The following is a 15,235-nucleotide window of genomic DNA, read 5'->3' as shown; positions in this document are numbered from 1 at the left end:
GCTTCTGTTTTTTTTACAGCTGCAATGCCTCAAGTACTGACACATATCTATTATTTAGTAGCTTTATAGTGTTTTTCACACTCTTACTTCTTATATGCAGCTTATCCTGAGTGGGTGGAGCACATCAGCAGCACAGAAAAAGACCTCAGCAGTGATTACACCATGCCCTGCATTGCCAGTGGCAAACCTAAACCACATATCCGCTGGCTGAAAAATGGAGAACTGGTAATATTCAAACTCATAAACATTTATTATGTTAATCATTTTTCTGGAATATACACGGAGCCCTCTTAAAAGGTCTGCACAGCCTCTTAGAAACTGCTCAATGTGCAGCCCGGGGTTGTTACAGTAGCACAGCAGTGACAGGAATCTGGCACTGCGGGTGCACACGGTGTCAGGGAAAAGTAGCTGTTGTTATTGAACCGATGCCAGCGTGGGTTGTGTCACTCTACATAGAAACAACTGTCATCAGGCTGGAAAAATCCCCCAGAGAGGAAGCAGGTAGTTTCATCAGAGTGGGAGAGGTTGTTTGAAATAAGGTGACTGAACACATCATGATGTATTAATGAAACCTCTTGCCTCTGTGAATTAATTGCTGTCTTCTGTACCTCAGTGGATGTCAACAATCTCTGGTTTGATTCAAATCGTTGATGTTTTGCTTAGTAATCGAGTTTTATTTAAAACATTGAAATGTGACAAGGCATTTTAATTCTTCACTCCTGTTATTTCCTCCAGACTGACAGGAAAGAAATGAAGTTCAGCAGATTGATGTTTGAAGATTCAGGGATGTATCAGTGCATCGCGGAGAATCGCCACGGAGTCATATACGCCAATGCGGAGCTGCGTGTGTTCGGTGAGTCACGCTCTGGCTACAGCTAGCCGCAGCACAAATGGCTACATTGGAGATTTAAAGGTCACGTTTCTAGCTGACTAATTGGAGCTCATTAGGACTTGTGGAGTGCATTGTCAGATTTAGTTAGGAAAAACAACTTCCCAAAGGATTTTCTCCCCCGTCATGTAAAGTAGCACTGGCATGTACAATATTTACACAACCCTTTTTTTAATGAATGGAAAACGTGTCATAAATGTAGGCATGCCTGCAGTTGATTGCTATTCTACTAAGTTTGTGTTGAGTAATCCATGTTGTCCCTCCTCACCCAGCCTGTGCTCCCACATTCAAACACAACCCAGTGAAGAGAGTCCTGGCTGCGAGAAACGGCCGGGTGGTGATTCAATGTCGACCCAAAGCGGCTCCAAAGCCGAGCTTCTACTGGAGCAAAGACACCGAGCTGCTTCATAACTCTACCAGGTCAGCGCTTTTTAAAAAAAAGATGGCACAGATGGTATTTGTGGAAATATCGTGTGGATATTCATTCATTTAGAGGTTTATCATGGCAAATTGTACCACCGTGGTATTCATGTGACTATTCATCCACCTATTTTCTGTGACTGTTCGACACATCTGGGTCATAATCACTCAAGGACAAATGTCTGAGAGGGCCTCCACAGTAGCTAAAAACAGTTTAGTGATATTGGGGATCTAAATAAGCCCTAGATCTCCAAAATCTACTCTATGTGCCAGAGAAGTCTTAAGTCATGTGATTTGCTGTCTGTGCGGGGTTGACATTAAGCTCATTCTGAAGCTCGTCAGCTTTTACAGAGTGGATGTGTAAACCCCCGTCTTGTGCTCCTCACCGACTAAACAAGCCTAATCTTTGAGCTCTAAGACCCCCACTCTTCATACCCCCCCCTACATGCACTATGGAGGAACTCACACAGAGGAGGAGCTGCAGAAAAATTACCATGCTGCATATGCCTCCTAATACCTTCTATGGCGGCTCTCTGCGTTAGAGAGGGTGTCGTAGAGTAGAGAGTGTCGGGGCAGCTGGTACGATGCTGTTTGTCATGCATGAAAAAGACATTTACAGAAACTAATGACTCTTTTCTTTTTCCAGTCACTTCCTTGAAAACAAATGATCTTTAAAACATTCAAAGTACCTTCATTGCATTTCATCATCAGCATAGCGAAACATACTCTGGACGTTTGACCGTCATATTGTGCTGTTTGTTTTATAACGTATAGCTCCTTCTCATCAGAGTGTGACAAATGTATTCCGCTTTCTCCTCAGGGTGTTCATCTGGGATGATGGGAGTCTGGAGATCCTTAACGTGACCCAAGCAGATGAAGGAAAGTACACCTGCTTTGCGGAGAATGACAGAGGGAAGGCCAACAGCACGGGCACTCTGCTGGTTACAGGTACGTTTCAGCCATTGGAAGATTCTTCACTCATCACTCACCTGTACTGTCTTACTTCATAATGTGTCCAGGACTGTTTCAGCTGTTTTGCCTTCCCTGTCATTCGCTCCTGTCGATGTCTGTCCCACCAGTCAGTCTCCTCCTCCAAATGTCTCTTGTTGGATTAAGGCCGTCTGGATGGATATTCAGTCATTTCTCTAGGGCAGAGGCGAGAGGGGGGCGGCTTTAGATCAGATGTGATGAAACAAGAGACTAGAAGAAACTGTTCAAGAAAAAAGAGGACTTCAGTTGTGAACTTGTTGAGATAGTTTGATTGAATAACAAATAAGTATATAGATTAGTGTTTTTATGCTTTGTCATTTCTTTTCTCTTCACATGCATTCTCAGCTGTCAACATCTTTTTCTTGTATTTGAGCTCCAGTAGTGCTCAATGTATAGCTCTTTTCTGCCCTCTCCTGGACAACTGTGAATGTTGCACAATTCAAGCCACTTCATACAAACAGAATATCATTGACCTATGTTTCCTCACACTGTGCAACTGCTTCGTCATTAAAGTAATTTTCTTTATCTTTCCTTCTATTAGGATGAAGATTTCATAACATAAATGTAGTTTCTGCGGCTTCACTGACCTCTTTCTTCACATCACAGCTCTACTCACGCTCTTGTTTTTTGTCCCTAGAGTCCACAAAGATCACCTTGGCGCCGTCTAACGCTGACGTTAAAGTGGGTGACAACGCCTGGATGCAGTGCGCCGCATCACATGACTCCTCTCTTGACATCACCTTCATATGGTCTCTGGATGGCCGGGTCATCGACTTACACAAGGACAGCCAACATTATGAACGCACCCCGGTGAGACATCTTACAAGTAGTGCTTATTTCAAAAAGGAATTAACACAAATAAAAGTCCTGACGTCAAGGCCTGTTGCTTTTTATTAGAATACCTGAAACAGAAAAGTTCAGCCTGCTTCAAATTAAACTGACTGTAAAAGCCTTTTCACATTCAGTCTCTGTGTGGAGTTTAATCGTTATTCCAGCTATCCATCCATTACAGTTGACTTGACCTACTCTCCCTAAAGCAGCTCTAACCATAAGTTAGCGGTTAGCATTTCCCATTCGTCTCTCTTCCCACTCGGCAAACATCAAATTATGATAATGATTGATGTTCCCCCACTTTTTGTACACAAGGAGGATTTTCCCCTCGTAAAAAATAAGGCTCCAGATTCACTAAATATGGTTTCTGTGGTTCTCTCAAACAAGGAGTTTGATGCAGTCATGTGCTTCTAAGGTACATTTCTGTTAAAGGTTTACCTTTGTACTGTGAGGGGGCTGACTAGACCAGGCACTGTGTGAAGCTTGACATTTCTTTCAAGAAAAGGAGGCGATACCCCTGCAGCTGAGGCCCATGTCCAGTTCACCTAATTGGATATCGCTCTCCCTCGAGTCCGGCAGGATTGCGTTTGTGAACTTATCATATTTCTTCCCCTTTTTAAAAAATCACTGCAGGTTCAGTGAGAAAACATTTCACGAGATGATTTTTCCTCACAAGCATTGGGAAGGACTGAGATGATATTTGACTCCTTCTTTTGTTGACTGTTGTGTGCTGTGTCGTTTTGTGCAGAACGGAAGCTCAAACGGAGAGCTGATGATCAAGAACGCTCAGCTAAAGCATTCTGGACGCTACACCTGCACTGCACAGACTCCAATTGACAACATTACCGCCTCCGCCCACCTGGTGGTGAGGGGTGAGTCATATGTGGTGATAGCACACTCATGCACACAGTCATGGATACAGAACTTGTCAGATGGAAACATATTTTTGCAATGAGCTAATTACTATGAGAGATGGGCTGTTACATGAACACACTGTTCTGTGTTCATTTTCTATCCATGTAGGTTATTTAACATGAGAGTGTGTGTGTTCTGTTCATTCCTACCACGTTGGTTTGAAGTGGATAGGACTTATATCACTAACGTCTATGCACTTTAAAGGATACGGTAACATTTGCATCTAAAATGTGAGAAGAATTAGAGAAATGTTTGGCAACTCTCAGTTAAATCTCATCAAACACACTTGCACAGCCCGGAGTGTACTAGAGAGACTTAGACTTTGATAGTTATTAACGTATGAATAATTCATGTCACAAAAATACTTTCAAAGCCAAGTATTCAGGGTGTATTATTCTAAGAGTCTATTAAATTGATTACAAGACTTTTAAATATGAACTAAGTTCTGCAGGTTTTAACCCTGCCAGTTTGGTCAGACCGTTAATTCACAGCTGATAGTGAGTGTGTGAGAGAAGAGACAGTAAGAGAGATAACACACAGTGTTCCACGATGAGTGCATAGGGAGAACAGAATCTCTCCTGAGTTGTCAAATTATCTGTCAAAACTGAGACTCCATACGAGAAAAAGGGAAAGAAAGAGACTGAACGGCTAAAAATGGAATATGGGGCCTTGTGTCCACATGCAGCAGATACTGTCTCTCACCCTGGAAAGATCACTCTAACCTCTCATGCTGTCCACTCAAATATGACGCATTTATACCAATAACTGGCTACAGGCGTTCTATTAGGAGCCTTGCCTCTGGATATCATTTTTGCAATGTCGGTACAATATGTTGGTACATTGCGAACTTAGTTATACCTCTCCCAAAAAAAATCTGCCATGTGCAGCGAGGTAGAGTGACAAAGTTTTAGTTGAAAAGTTGTCTTCCTACATCTCGGTAACAAGCAGCCTATGTGTCTGCAGTATCAGAATAAGTGTGTGACTTACATAAAGAGGATGGAAAAAGCATTGCTTCACTGTCATTAAGAACTGTGTTAAACAAAGTGTCAGCTCCCACTTGTCTTCAGTATAGCTGAATAAAGAAGCACTTTTTCGCGGCGAGCTCTTGGCATCACAGAACTCACGGTTAGGAGTTGTGTAATACCCTGGATGAGTATTTGATGACTGAAGTGGCAGAACATGATAGATCTTTCATCTTTCACCACAGTGTTTTGATACGGAGGGCTGCTGATTTCAGTGACTGTTCCTCCTTCCATACAGATATCAACACTCGCTAAATAAACCAGAGCCGAACTTCCGCAGTACTCTCCCTGTTTTTTAGAGTATTTCACCTCCTGGATGATTCATCAGGTTTTGTTTTCACCTGGATGAGTGAGAGCTCGCTGTGCAGCCCTGCTCTGCGTTGTTGCACAAAGGGTCTCTTCAGATGAGAACCCAAGAAAGTGGAGCAGTGATCTGGATGCCAGTGATCCTTGTTTTGCCCTGGGTGTGCCGCCATCACTTCTTCTCTCTTAGCAGGCGCTGACAGATAGCCAGGTTGAACGCGCAGCAGCTGACTGTTACGTTTCCCACAGTGAAACCAAAACACAGGCCCTAATGGCGTGCCAAATGCCAACAGTCCAGGAGGTGCAGCAAGGGAGGGATGAAAGACGGTCATTAATCACGTCAGATGAGGAAGCAGATCTTCTGTAGGAGATTGCGCGCGCTAAAAACTCAGCTCTGCACCTGTATTTTGTTATTAGCGGGCTTTGAGATAGGAAGGGGAGCTGATTATATTCGACGGCAGTGTATTATTGTAGCATTATGTTACAGTTCTTCCTGGATCGCGTTGAAACATTTCTTTGTTAATGTGAGCGTCTGTGAATGAGTGGAAACATTCATAAACGTTATTAAATATAAAGTCGTGTGAGACAGTACGTCAGTGGGTAAAGTCTTATCAGTTTAAAAACATTGATGTAAGAGAATGAATTTGACACTGTGTTGTTCAAACATAAAATGTAATCATTTCACCCTTCACATTGACAGAAAAAACACAGATGGTTTTTTTTTTTCATTCTTAGCTTTCTCTCCTGACTCTAAGAGGAAAGTAGAAGCTTAAGGCCTGTCCACTTTTGGCTGTTTAATCGCCTTACATGTCTTGGCCCATATTCATGACTTGGAAAGAATAAATCCTGGCTGATTTCTGAGGCTGTGGGTTGGGAGGCTAACCCTCACATGGTCTGGGTTTTCTATTAGGGCATTTTTATGTTCCAAAGGAGGAATCAAAAGGAGCAGGAGTACCAAGAGAAACATTGGATTCAAAGCTTTTGCCTGAGCTGTAGGTCATGTATGTCAATGGTTGCTTAGCTTTAATGTGTTAATCCATCAGCCTTTTAAAGAGGAGACTAAAAAAAGAAGAAATGTAAGGGCATGTTATGTGCTCTCCTGGGTTACATGCGAGTCAAACTGTGGTCTCTTTGCATTCTGCCGTTGCGGATAAAGTTATTAAAGGGCTCAGGACTTTTGCCAAGAATTTCCCCATGAGCTTGAATAAAGATAAAGCTCTTACTCTGGCCCTGCCTACAGTTTGTGAGCAAGTAGGGCGCTCACTATCTGCCTGAGGGACAAGTCAAAGTGGGCACTTGTGTGATTTTAAACTTGTGGACTTGAGGCTGAGGAAAAGTGTCACTGTGGGGCTGTACTTGTTTTCGTCACCCATCAAACAACACTTGTAACTTGTCTCTCTTGTTCTTGTCTTTACCCCAGGTCCCCCCGGTGCCCCAGGTGGGGTGCGAGTGATGAACAAAGCTGACAAGAGTGTGACGTTGCAGTGGAGCCGTGGGGCGGACAACCACAGCCCCATCTCCAAATACACCATCCAGTACAGGGACTCCTTCTCTGATGTCTGGAAGACTGCCACTACATGTGAGAACTCCTGGGCACGACTTGGTCAAATAAACACTTCTAGCTTAAAGCTGAGCTGGCTCTGATCTTATAATTATTTAGGTCTCACCACATAGTGATACTGTATGGTCTACATGGTGGTTCATGTCTCTTAAAAATGGCTACATTGTAATAAGTCCACCTCACAGACTTAAAATACAGCACTGGATTCTGAAAATGGAACTTCATTATTGTTTTAGGGATATTTCTGTGAGATTATGGGACAGCACAAGCTGAGCTGTTTAATGTTGTAACATACCATGCATATATCCTAAAATGTTGGCATTGTCAAATAAAATGTGCATTTCTCTCTCTAGCTCCTGCAAATATAGAGGGGAACACAGAGATGGCCACCGTGGTGGAGCTTTTCCCCTGGGTGGAATATGAGTTCAGGGTGATCGCCACCAACACTCTGGGCACGGGGGAGCCTAGCAGCCCGTCACCGAAAGAAAAAACACAGGAAGCACGTACGGCCATGTTCTAACTTTGGTTAAAAGACAGTGTAACTTGAAAGGTCAAGGAGTTCAATCCAAACAGTCCAGCTTTCTGCTCTGCTTTTATTCTTCATAATTCCGTTATAGCACTGTTTACATATGCTAAGTATCCCTGTAGAAATGAGTCAGCAGAAATCCCATCAGTCTGTACTTCCTACAGCAGAACATGCTGCCAAACTAACCACACAAACCTCTACAAATGAGCACTTTGCTGAAACTGTATACTGAAATTCAATTATAAAATGGAAATCACAGACCTGCAGTAACCCCTCTTAAAAAAATAATCATCGTTTGAGCGTGAGCTACGAGAGTCAAGGCAAAACAGGACAACTTTTGCCTCTCTGTCTCCTTCAGTGGCAGCATTCCCATACTGACATTAAGGTGTTGCATTTGGCACAGAAGTAGACATTGATATAGTATTTGCTGAGGAAGGATGTTTCAGTTCGGCTGCCAGGGATAGGTTACAGCCTGTGTGGGTTGGCGTTGTTTGTGTGGATTCTTAGCATGTGGGTTCAGAGTTTTGCTGTTGCTGTCTCATTGTTATAGTTCCTGTGGTGGCGCCCTCGGACGTCAGCGGGGGCGGCGGGACCAGCAGAGAGCTGACCATCACGTGGACGGTAGGTCTGGACTTTCCACTGTGCACAGGGGGGAAAGGGGTCATACACCCATGTTACAGTTCACAAAAATAAGACATGCTGTTTCACCTTGGAATCATTTTGAGTAAGAGCAGTCTATTAATGTATGAAGTGATACTGACCTGGATTGTACAGCATTTTTCAAAACCGTTGTTAAAATGATACACAAAGACAATTTTAGGAAAACACTGCACACCAATTCCAGGAGCTTGCTCGATAGCAAACTCAAAATGCTCGTGACTCCTAATTCATTCAAGATCAACATTTCAGCAAAGCTAACATTTTCAGGGCTACAACTTTGACAGTCCCAGTAAAAAAGCTGTGGATGGGGTGCCAGTGGCCTAGTGGTTAGTTCGCACACCCCTCGTGCAGAGGCAGTTGTCCTCGAAGTGGGCGCCCTGGGTTTGAGTCCGACCTGTGGCTCCCTTTCTGCATGTTATTCCCCTCTTTCTCTATCTATCTCTGCCTCTCTCTCTCTCTCTCTCTCTCTCTCTCTCTCTCTCTCTCTCTCTTCTCATTTTTCGACTCCTTTAACTGTCAAATCTGAATGAAAGAATATAGAACATAAGAGTGGATCAAAATGCTATAATGGATCAAAATGAGGCCAATAAATGAATATATAAGCACTAAGGGCACTTAAAGGAAGTTTCAAGATTCTGAAAGACAACAATGTAGTAAAATGTATTTGTGAGAAAACTGTCAAACTTGGGAAAAGCACATCTTTGAATAGTGTTTGACATAATAAAGCTTTCTACCAAACAAAACAATCAATAGCAACGAAAGTCAATGCTTGAGCTGAATCATTAATGAAGTCCTTCATATCCCTGGTGCAGTTGTTGATAAATCAGCTCTTACCTTTGTTTGGCTGAAGCATGGGAACGGTTAGCTTTGCCTGATGCAGGCATGTCTGACTGGACATATGTTGTGTTAATAAAGTGCAGACCAAGGACTTAGGCTGCAGGACTGAGCTCAAGGACAGAATAGAAAAGTGTGTGAAATCTTTGTTTAAGAAGGCTGTCAATTAACTGAGAGTATGTTACCATTTTTGTTTAGTGGAATTGGGCCTTTTTGAGTTGTGCCGTTAATCCTAGTCGTACAAAGTGGATGATGCATGATATGCAAAGTATAACCTGGCAAGACTAGATCCATGCAGGCTTGAGATGTGTCATGTATAAAACAGTTGCCACATTAACAGGATTGCTTGATATTTCTGTTCGCAGCCTGTACAGCCCCAGTACTACTACGGCCCTAATTTTGGATACATTGTAGCCTTTAAACCAGAAGGCGAAAACGAGTGGATGAAGGTGACGGTAGCCGACCCCCAGGCAAAGCGCTACGTCCACAAAGACTCTAACATCCCGCCATCAACAGAGTATCAAGTCAAAATCAAAGCATACAACAGCAAAGGAGAGGGACCGTTCAGCCAGTCGGCTTTCATTTTTTCTGCACAGGATGGTAAGAACTGAAGAGATTCGCGACACTCAATGCTGAAGAACAACAATGAAACATGTCTCAACATAGCGACTCAGATTAACCTGGTTCTGTTTACTCGCCATCCCAGTGAGAACGAGGAACTTTTCAATATGCCAACACTCTGCCATGTCAATCTGTCAGTGTCTGCTACTTAGCACTGCCTTGCTTTTAAATGGAGTAGGATCTATTTAATAAGAGTTCTCATGTATAGTCATGTGGAATTTTAATACCCCTTGAAAGTGAACCCCCCCCCCCAACCCCCACCCCACTCTCTCACTTTCCTGCAGGGGGATTATCATGATCTATGTAGCATGAACCAGAAAGCTGATAATTTGCCCAAGGATGCAAAGCATTTAGCCTAGTTATTAACTTCCACTGACAGACAGTTGAGATAACCACTGGCAATCCAGACATGATGGGTTACGGAGATGTCCCGTTGCCATGGTAACCCACTTTGGGAACTCTGGCAGTTTGATTGTCTTTGAGTTTATAACTAAGCCTGAGAAGCACTCTGATTTAAGGGGTGTGGACATGTGTATTTGTGAACATGCAGGCTGGGCAGTTTCTTTGTGTGTGCGTTTTGTATATGTGTTTAAAACAGTGACAGTGTGTTATGGGGTGTTGGTCCGAGGCCCAGCATGACAGTTAAACATTGAAGGACAGTTTCCTGGCAGGAACAGTGTACACACAGTGTTTAACTGTCTCATTAGTCTTGGAAGGTGTCCGATGGCCTGGTGAAGGAATGTGGGCCAAGAAAGATTTCTGTCACTTCACTGCTTTCTTACAGTGATTCATTCATATTACTGAAATGAGGCTCAGCACTTCTCAGAGAAAAAAGTAGCATCAGTAAGGCCGTCAGACACAGACAGCAAAGGCTGAGTAAGTAAATAGTCAGCGTAATGGTTCCATAAGCATGTATGTTGCAAACTTTCAACACTTCCACTTACTGGATACCTGTTTACTAAGCTGCACTGATCTGTTTGCCCTCAGCTCCTTCTGAAGCTCCTGTCAGTGTTGAAGGCAGAGCTCTCTCTGCCACAGAAGCCTTCGTGTGGTGGCTGCCTCTCCCACAGAGCAATATAGATGGATACCAGGTGAGCGGACACATGAGGCATGCTGGTAAAGAAAAACATACCTGTGTGTGACAGACTTTGGCTTGGGTCACGTAAAAGCGAATTACAAGTTTGCTTTTTCACTAAGTTTGAACAAATTGAATTGCCATTTACCATTTCTTACCCTATCAATCAGTTTTTAAGAGACAAGCCCCATTTTTTATCTCCTCCGTCTCACCCATGTCCCTGTGTGTCCCAGGTGAAGTTCTGGAGAGCTGCGGATGAGAGTGAGGGAGACGCACAGTCGGTGCAGGTCTCCAGCAAAGACAATCACACTAGATTGGAGGGTATGAAGCACAGCACCTACTATCTTATTGTGGTCCGGGGCTACAACTATGCTGGATACGGTCCGCCCAGCGAACGCCTACAGATCCTGACCAAGAAGCCGCGTATGTTGTACTTTAAAGCAGTTACTCAGAATTGTTTTTTAAAATTTTAAAATGACTGTTATTCAAAACATTTAATGTGTCTTTTTCCAGCTCCAAGTCAAGCCCCAAAAATAATTGGTCAAAAGCTCAAGGGCACGTCAGTAAATATTGCCTGGGAGCAAGTGGAATCACTGCCTAGCGAGTCGCCCGTAGATGGTTACAAAGTGAGATTGCTTCTACTTTTTTTCTTTTTACCCAGATTATCATCTCTCTGAAGTGACACAGTAACATTTCTTTTACCTTTTGTGTGTGTAGGTTCTGTGCACGGAGGAGGGCGTCTCACCAGCCACCTTGTACACCACCAGTCGACAGTACATAGACCTTAAACTTAATCCATACAAGAAATATGTTGTGGAGGTCCGGGTGCACACAGAGGGAGGAGACGGGGCGGTGGCAAAAATCGACATCATGGGAACCCAAGGATACAGAAGTAAGAAGACATTTTATTACGTACAAATACACGTCCTAGGTCTCTTGTGTGGGGTCATGACTGCTTAAAAAATGGCATTTTAGTAAAGCTGTATCATTGTTCATAAGGAGTGTTAAAGTAAGATTCAGAAAAGGAAGCTAACATTTCATGGTAGGGGTACTAATTGAGGCGATTGACTGTTTCGTAACAAAAAAGGTATTTTTCTATTATTAGATAAATAGACGTTTGGATGTTTGGATTGATAGATGGATTTTAATGGATTAATGGATGGATGGATTGATGCTTGGATAGATGGATGTATGGATTATTTGGATAGAAGAAATGATGGATGGATGATGAATGGACAGGGATGGATTGTTTGGATGGATGGATGATGAATGGACAGGTGGATGGATTGTTTGGATAGATGGATGACGTATGGACAGGTGGATGGATGGATGCTTGGATGGACTAAACTTTATCTGAAACTTAAAGTGTGAATGTGCAATACATATTCACAATTCAGAGTTGTAATATGAAGTTTCAGTAGAGAGCTGTTAATGTGTAGATGCGGTGCTCAGAGGGGTTAAAGTTCATGTAAAGTGTACAGAAATGATATCAGTAAATGTCAGTGAAACTAGATTTTAGCAACTGAGAAATCTGCTAATATATTATTACACATTCTGCCAGTCTAAGATTCACGGTCAGGGTAAATAAAGTCAAAGAAAATCTAAGAAACCCCTCAGGAAATGTGATATCTAATCACATTTGAAATCCATAGTGTTGAAGTGACAAGCTGTGACTGTTCATTCCCAGCTGCCTTTTTGTTAGTGAGATTATAGCAGGTTCAGAGTTGGCAGTAGGTTATCATTTGTCACAGTAAGAGGGTTCCCATTGGCCCAGCAGAGCTGTCACTTCAGGTTTCATATCTTACATTGGAGAGCTAAGATGAGAAACTGTGCGCTTTGTGACTAAAGCCTCGATGGCCTGCTGACTCAATCCTCTCACCGGCTGATGGACTGACAGGTCGACTGCCTGGGTAGAGGGAACCTTAATCCTCTGTAATTGATCTTGATGAGTTGAGGAAACCCCTCCTGTGGATTTCGTTATCCCTTATCACTCAGTCCAGGTCCACCTGACAGCTTGATTTCACAGAGCCCGGAAATTTAAGCCGAGAGGGATTTGAAATGCAGGGCAGTGACAAATGAAGAGGCATTTAAGGTGATCTCCACACAGATGGGGTATAATATCACACTTCAGCAAATACGGTCTACAGTTTGATGGATGGGAGCTGGACACTCAAGCGACTTTTTTGATTTTCAGCAGCAAATGTGTCCGTCACGTCAGTTCATTTTGAGGCAAATTTGACACAGCCTTTGTTTCTGTCTCTCTCAGGTGGAGGTGTCATGGTCGCCTGGTCTCACAGCGTACTCTCCCTGCTCCTGGTAGCTCTCCTCTGCCTGAACCTCTGAATGTAGTGCCATCTTCGTCTTCACATACAGTGAAGGAAACTCTATGGTTGACGCCTATGAGGACTTTGGGACTCTTTCCACAAATTTCTGGTTCCGCCCTATAAACCCGGGACGTCATATTCCAACTATTTCCCCCTCGTCTGGAATATTTTTGTGGAAATGGAAAAAATTTGAAATGGACAAAGACATCCCTTATTTATCCACAAAAAAAAGCCTCTTTGGAGGAGTGTCAAAGGAGTTCTGTCAACTTTTTAAATATGCCTTATATAAATGACTGCACTTATCTTTAACAATAACTTGTCTGAAAATGGATCATGACTGAAAGTATTACACTTTGCATCGATTTGAGTCTTTTCACACCATGAAGCCGACTATTTTCCCTCTGGAAATGTGGGCTTCATTTGACCCGTGATATTTCAGTGTATTCCAGAGTACAAGGTGAACAAGTAGCTGTAAAGGATAAGTGTACTCGTTTATAAAAACGTCTTTGTCTTTCTTTACTTGCAGTTCAGTGGCATTTTTCTTCTCTTTTCTTTTTAAAATGAAGCACAACCTTTGTTACAGAGATACAGTCAAAGCAAATCTAGTCCTTGATTTTAACAACACGTAAAAGAGGGAGGGGGAAAATTATGTCATGCTGAAATAATATATGAAATAACTGATACGGTTTCCTATCTAATATATATATTATGGATGTTATTTGAAGAAAATGTTAAGACCTGCAATCAATGCTTATTTCAAAATCAAAACATGAGCGCTTTTCATAGAATACCACTTCCAGAAGTGTGTGCATGTTGACTTTGTAACGAGGAAGAAAAGTTAGAAATGGTTCAAAAAGGTAAAGGTACATGGATCCACGTCTGCAAAGCTGAATGTAAAGGGAGGTAAACGGAACAACATATCAAACGTGCAGTTTTCAAATGCAAAACTGCTGCAAAAAAAAAACAGTGGAATAATGGTTCTTTGGATTGCTTTGTTATAATCGTGCACTGTGCAGTGATCAAGTATTCGCCTCAAACCTCTGGTCGATATCGAGCGTGAAACCTGAACGTAAACTTTGACTAAAAAAAAGATAACTTTTGTTTTGACTGTATCATTAGGACCTCTGTGGTACCAGCTGGTGCTTTGTAAAGAATGTTGACATTTTATTTTGTGTAAAAAAACAAAACCTTTTAATTTCTTCATTATGGCTTTGTGTGAGAGTCACTATTAACAGTCTCAGTGAACGGTAGTGACGCTCATGCCCTCCAATAATTGTGCAATGTTTGACTCATCTGTTGCTACTTCATATTTTCTAATAAGACAACTTGTCTAGCTCCTTTAACAGTGATCTAGTCTGTTTTTAATTTTTTTAATTTTTTCTTATATAAACAGAAGCATAAATGAAGCCATCCATGTCAGTGGTGAGAGCTTTTTCAAGAGCTCCACTTTGTTCTTTTTGTCTTTTTATTAACATTTGATCAGAGATATTATATAAACATTTTCAACTGTTGTTGTTCTTTTTTTTTTCTTCATTTTTATTATATTTGTATGTCATGTCCCTTCTCTAGCTGGACAGTTTAAAGTTGATTTCTCTCATATGGAGGAACCGTTGCTGTGTTTTGATCTCCTCCCGTTCATTTCTCATGTGATGCTTGCCATGCTTCTACATTGTGACTATATCAACATCTACCACAAAGTGCTTTCCCCCCGTTATCCTTCATGCGATGAATCATAAAAGAAAAAGAGTTGCCAAATGCATGAATGCCTTGAACCTTGACATTTTGGACGACGCAGCAGCTCTACATTTAACATGCATGACATCGGAGATGAAATGGTACATTACTTTGCAACAAATCAACATCATAGCAACCTCTCTCAGCTTCACGTGAAATACATTCCATTCCTGAGTGACATCCCTTTACGTCAGAGAGTATGTAGATGTAAGCCTAATATGTGCATTAGCTGCTAAGCTTCATTTAGCCAGTCATGTCATGTGGAGCCTCGGGGGAGGTGATGTTTTTCTAGAGAGAAAACCTCAAACTGACAAAAAGGAATCTCACTCATAGAAGTTCAGAAATGGTCCTGCGGTCCTCTCACATGATGGTTTTTGGATATGATAGCATCACTGGTGGCAGAGGCGGCATGTTTGGCTGTTAACTGAAGTTCAGTGCTACGCTGGACTTGAACGGCATTTTGTGAGGGATGAAACTTGAAACTCTCATTGGCTGGACAAGGAACAATAAAAGTGTAGTTAACTATTAAA

General features: G+C 42.3%; 1 protein-coding gene across 4 annotated transcripts in view; it reads left to right on the top strand.

Moving 5' to 3' along the window:
• Positions 1 to 15,235, top strand: part of cntn1a (contactin 1a) — a 62,706-nt gene extending 47,471 nt beyond the window's left edge. For all 4 annotated transcript variants that reach the window (XM_020658803.3, XM_065957032.1, XM_065957031.1 and 1 more), the window contains exons 10-24: positions 101 to 225; positions 736 to 853; positions 1,162 to 1,309; positions 2,130 to 2,257; positions 2,937 to 3,109; positions 3,879 to 4,002; positions 6,791 to 6,949; positions 7,285 to 7,434; positions 8,008 to 8,078; positions 9,317 to 9,551; positions 10,560 to 10,663; positions 10,881 to 11,070; positions 11,161 to 11,273; positions 11,365 to 11,539; positions 12,914 to 15,235. In XM_020658803.3, the coding sequence (XP_020514459.1) occupies positions 101 to 225; positions 736 to 853; positions 1,162 to 1,309; positions 2,130 to 2,257; positions 2,937 to 3,109; positions 3,879 to 4,002; positions 6,791 to 6,949; positions 7,285 to 7,434; positions 8,008 to 8,078; positions 9,317 to 9,551; positions 10,560 to 10,663; positions 10,881 to 11,070; positions 11,161 to 11,273; positions 11,365 to 11,539; positions 12,914 to 12,990 (2,090 nt within the window). In that variant the 3' untranslated portion in view covers positions 12,991 to 15,235. The remainder of the gene's footprint in view (positions 1 to 100; positions 226 to 735; positions 854 to 1,161; positions 1,310 to 2,129; positions 2,258 to 2,936; positions 3,110 to 3,878; positions 4,003 to 6,790; positions 6,950 to 7,284; positions 7,435 to 8,007; positions 8,079 to 9,316; positions 9,552 to 10,559; positions 10,664 to 10,880; positions 11,071 to 11,160; positions 11,274 to 11,364; positions 11,540 to 12,913) is intronic.

The sequence above is a fragment of the Labrus bergylta genome, chromosome 7 (genome assembly GCF_963930695.1).
Source record: "Labrus bergylta chromosome 7, fLabBer1.1, whole genome shotgun sequence".
NCBI classification, from domain to species: Eukaryota; Metazoa; Chordata; class Actinopteri; order Labriformes; family Labridae; genus Labrus; species Labrus bergylta.
The sequence above is the reverse complement of the archived record's forward strand: the minus strand, read 5'-3'. Positions and strand labels throughout refer to the sequence as shown.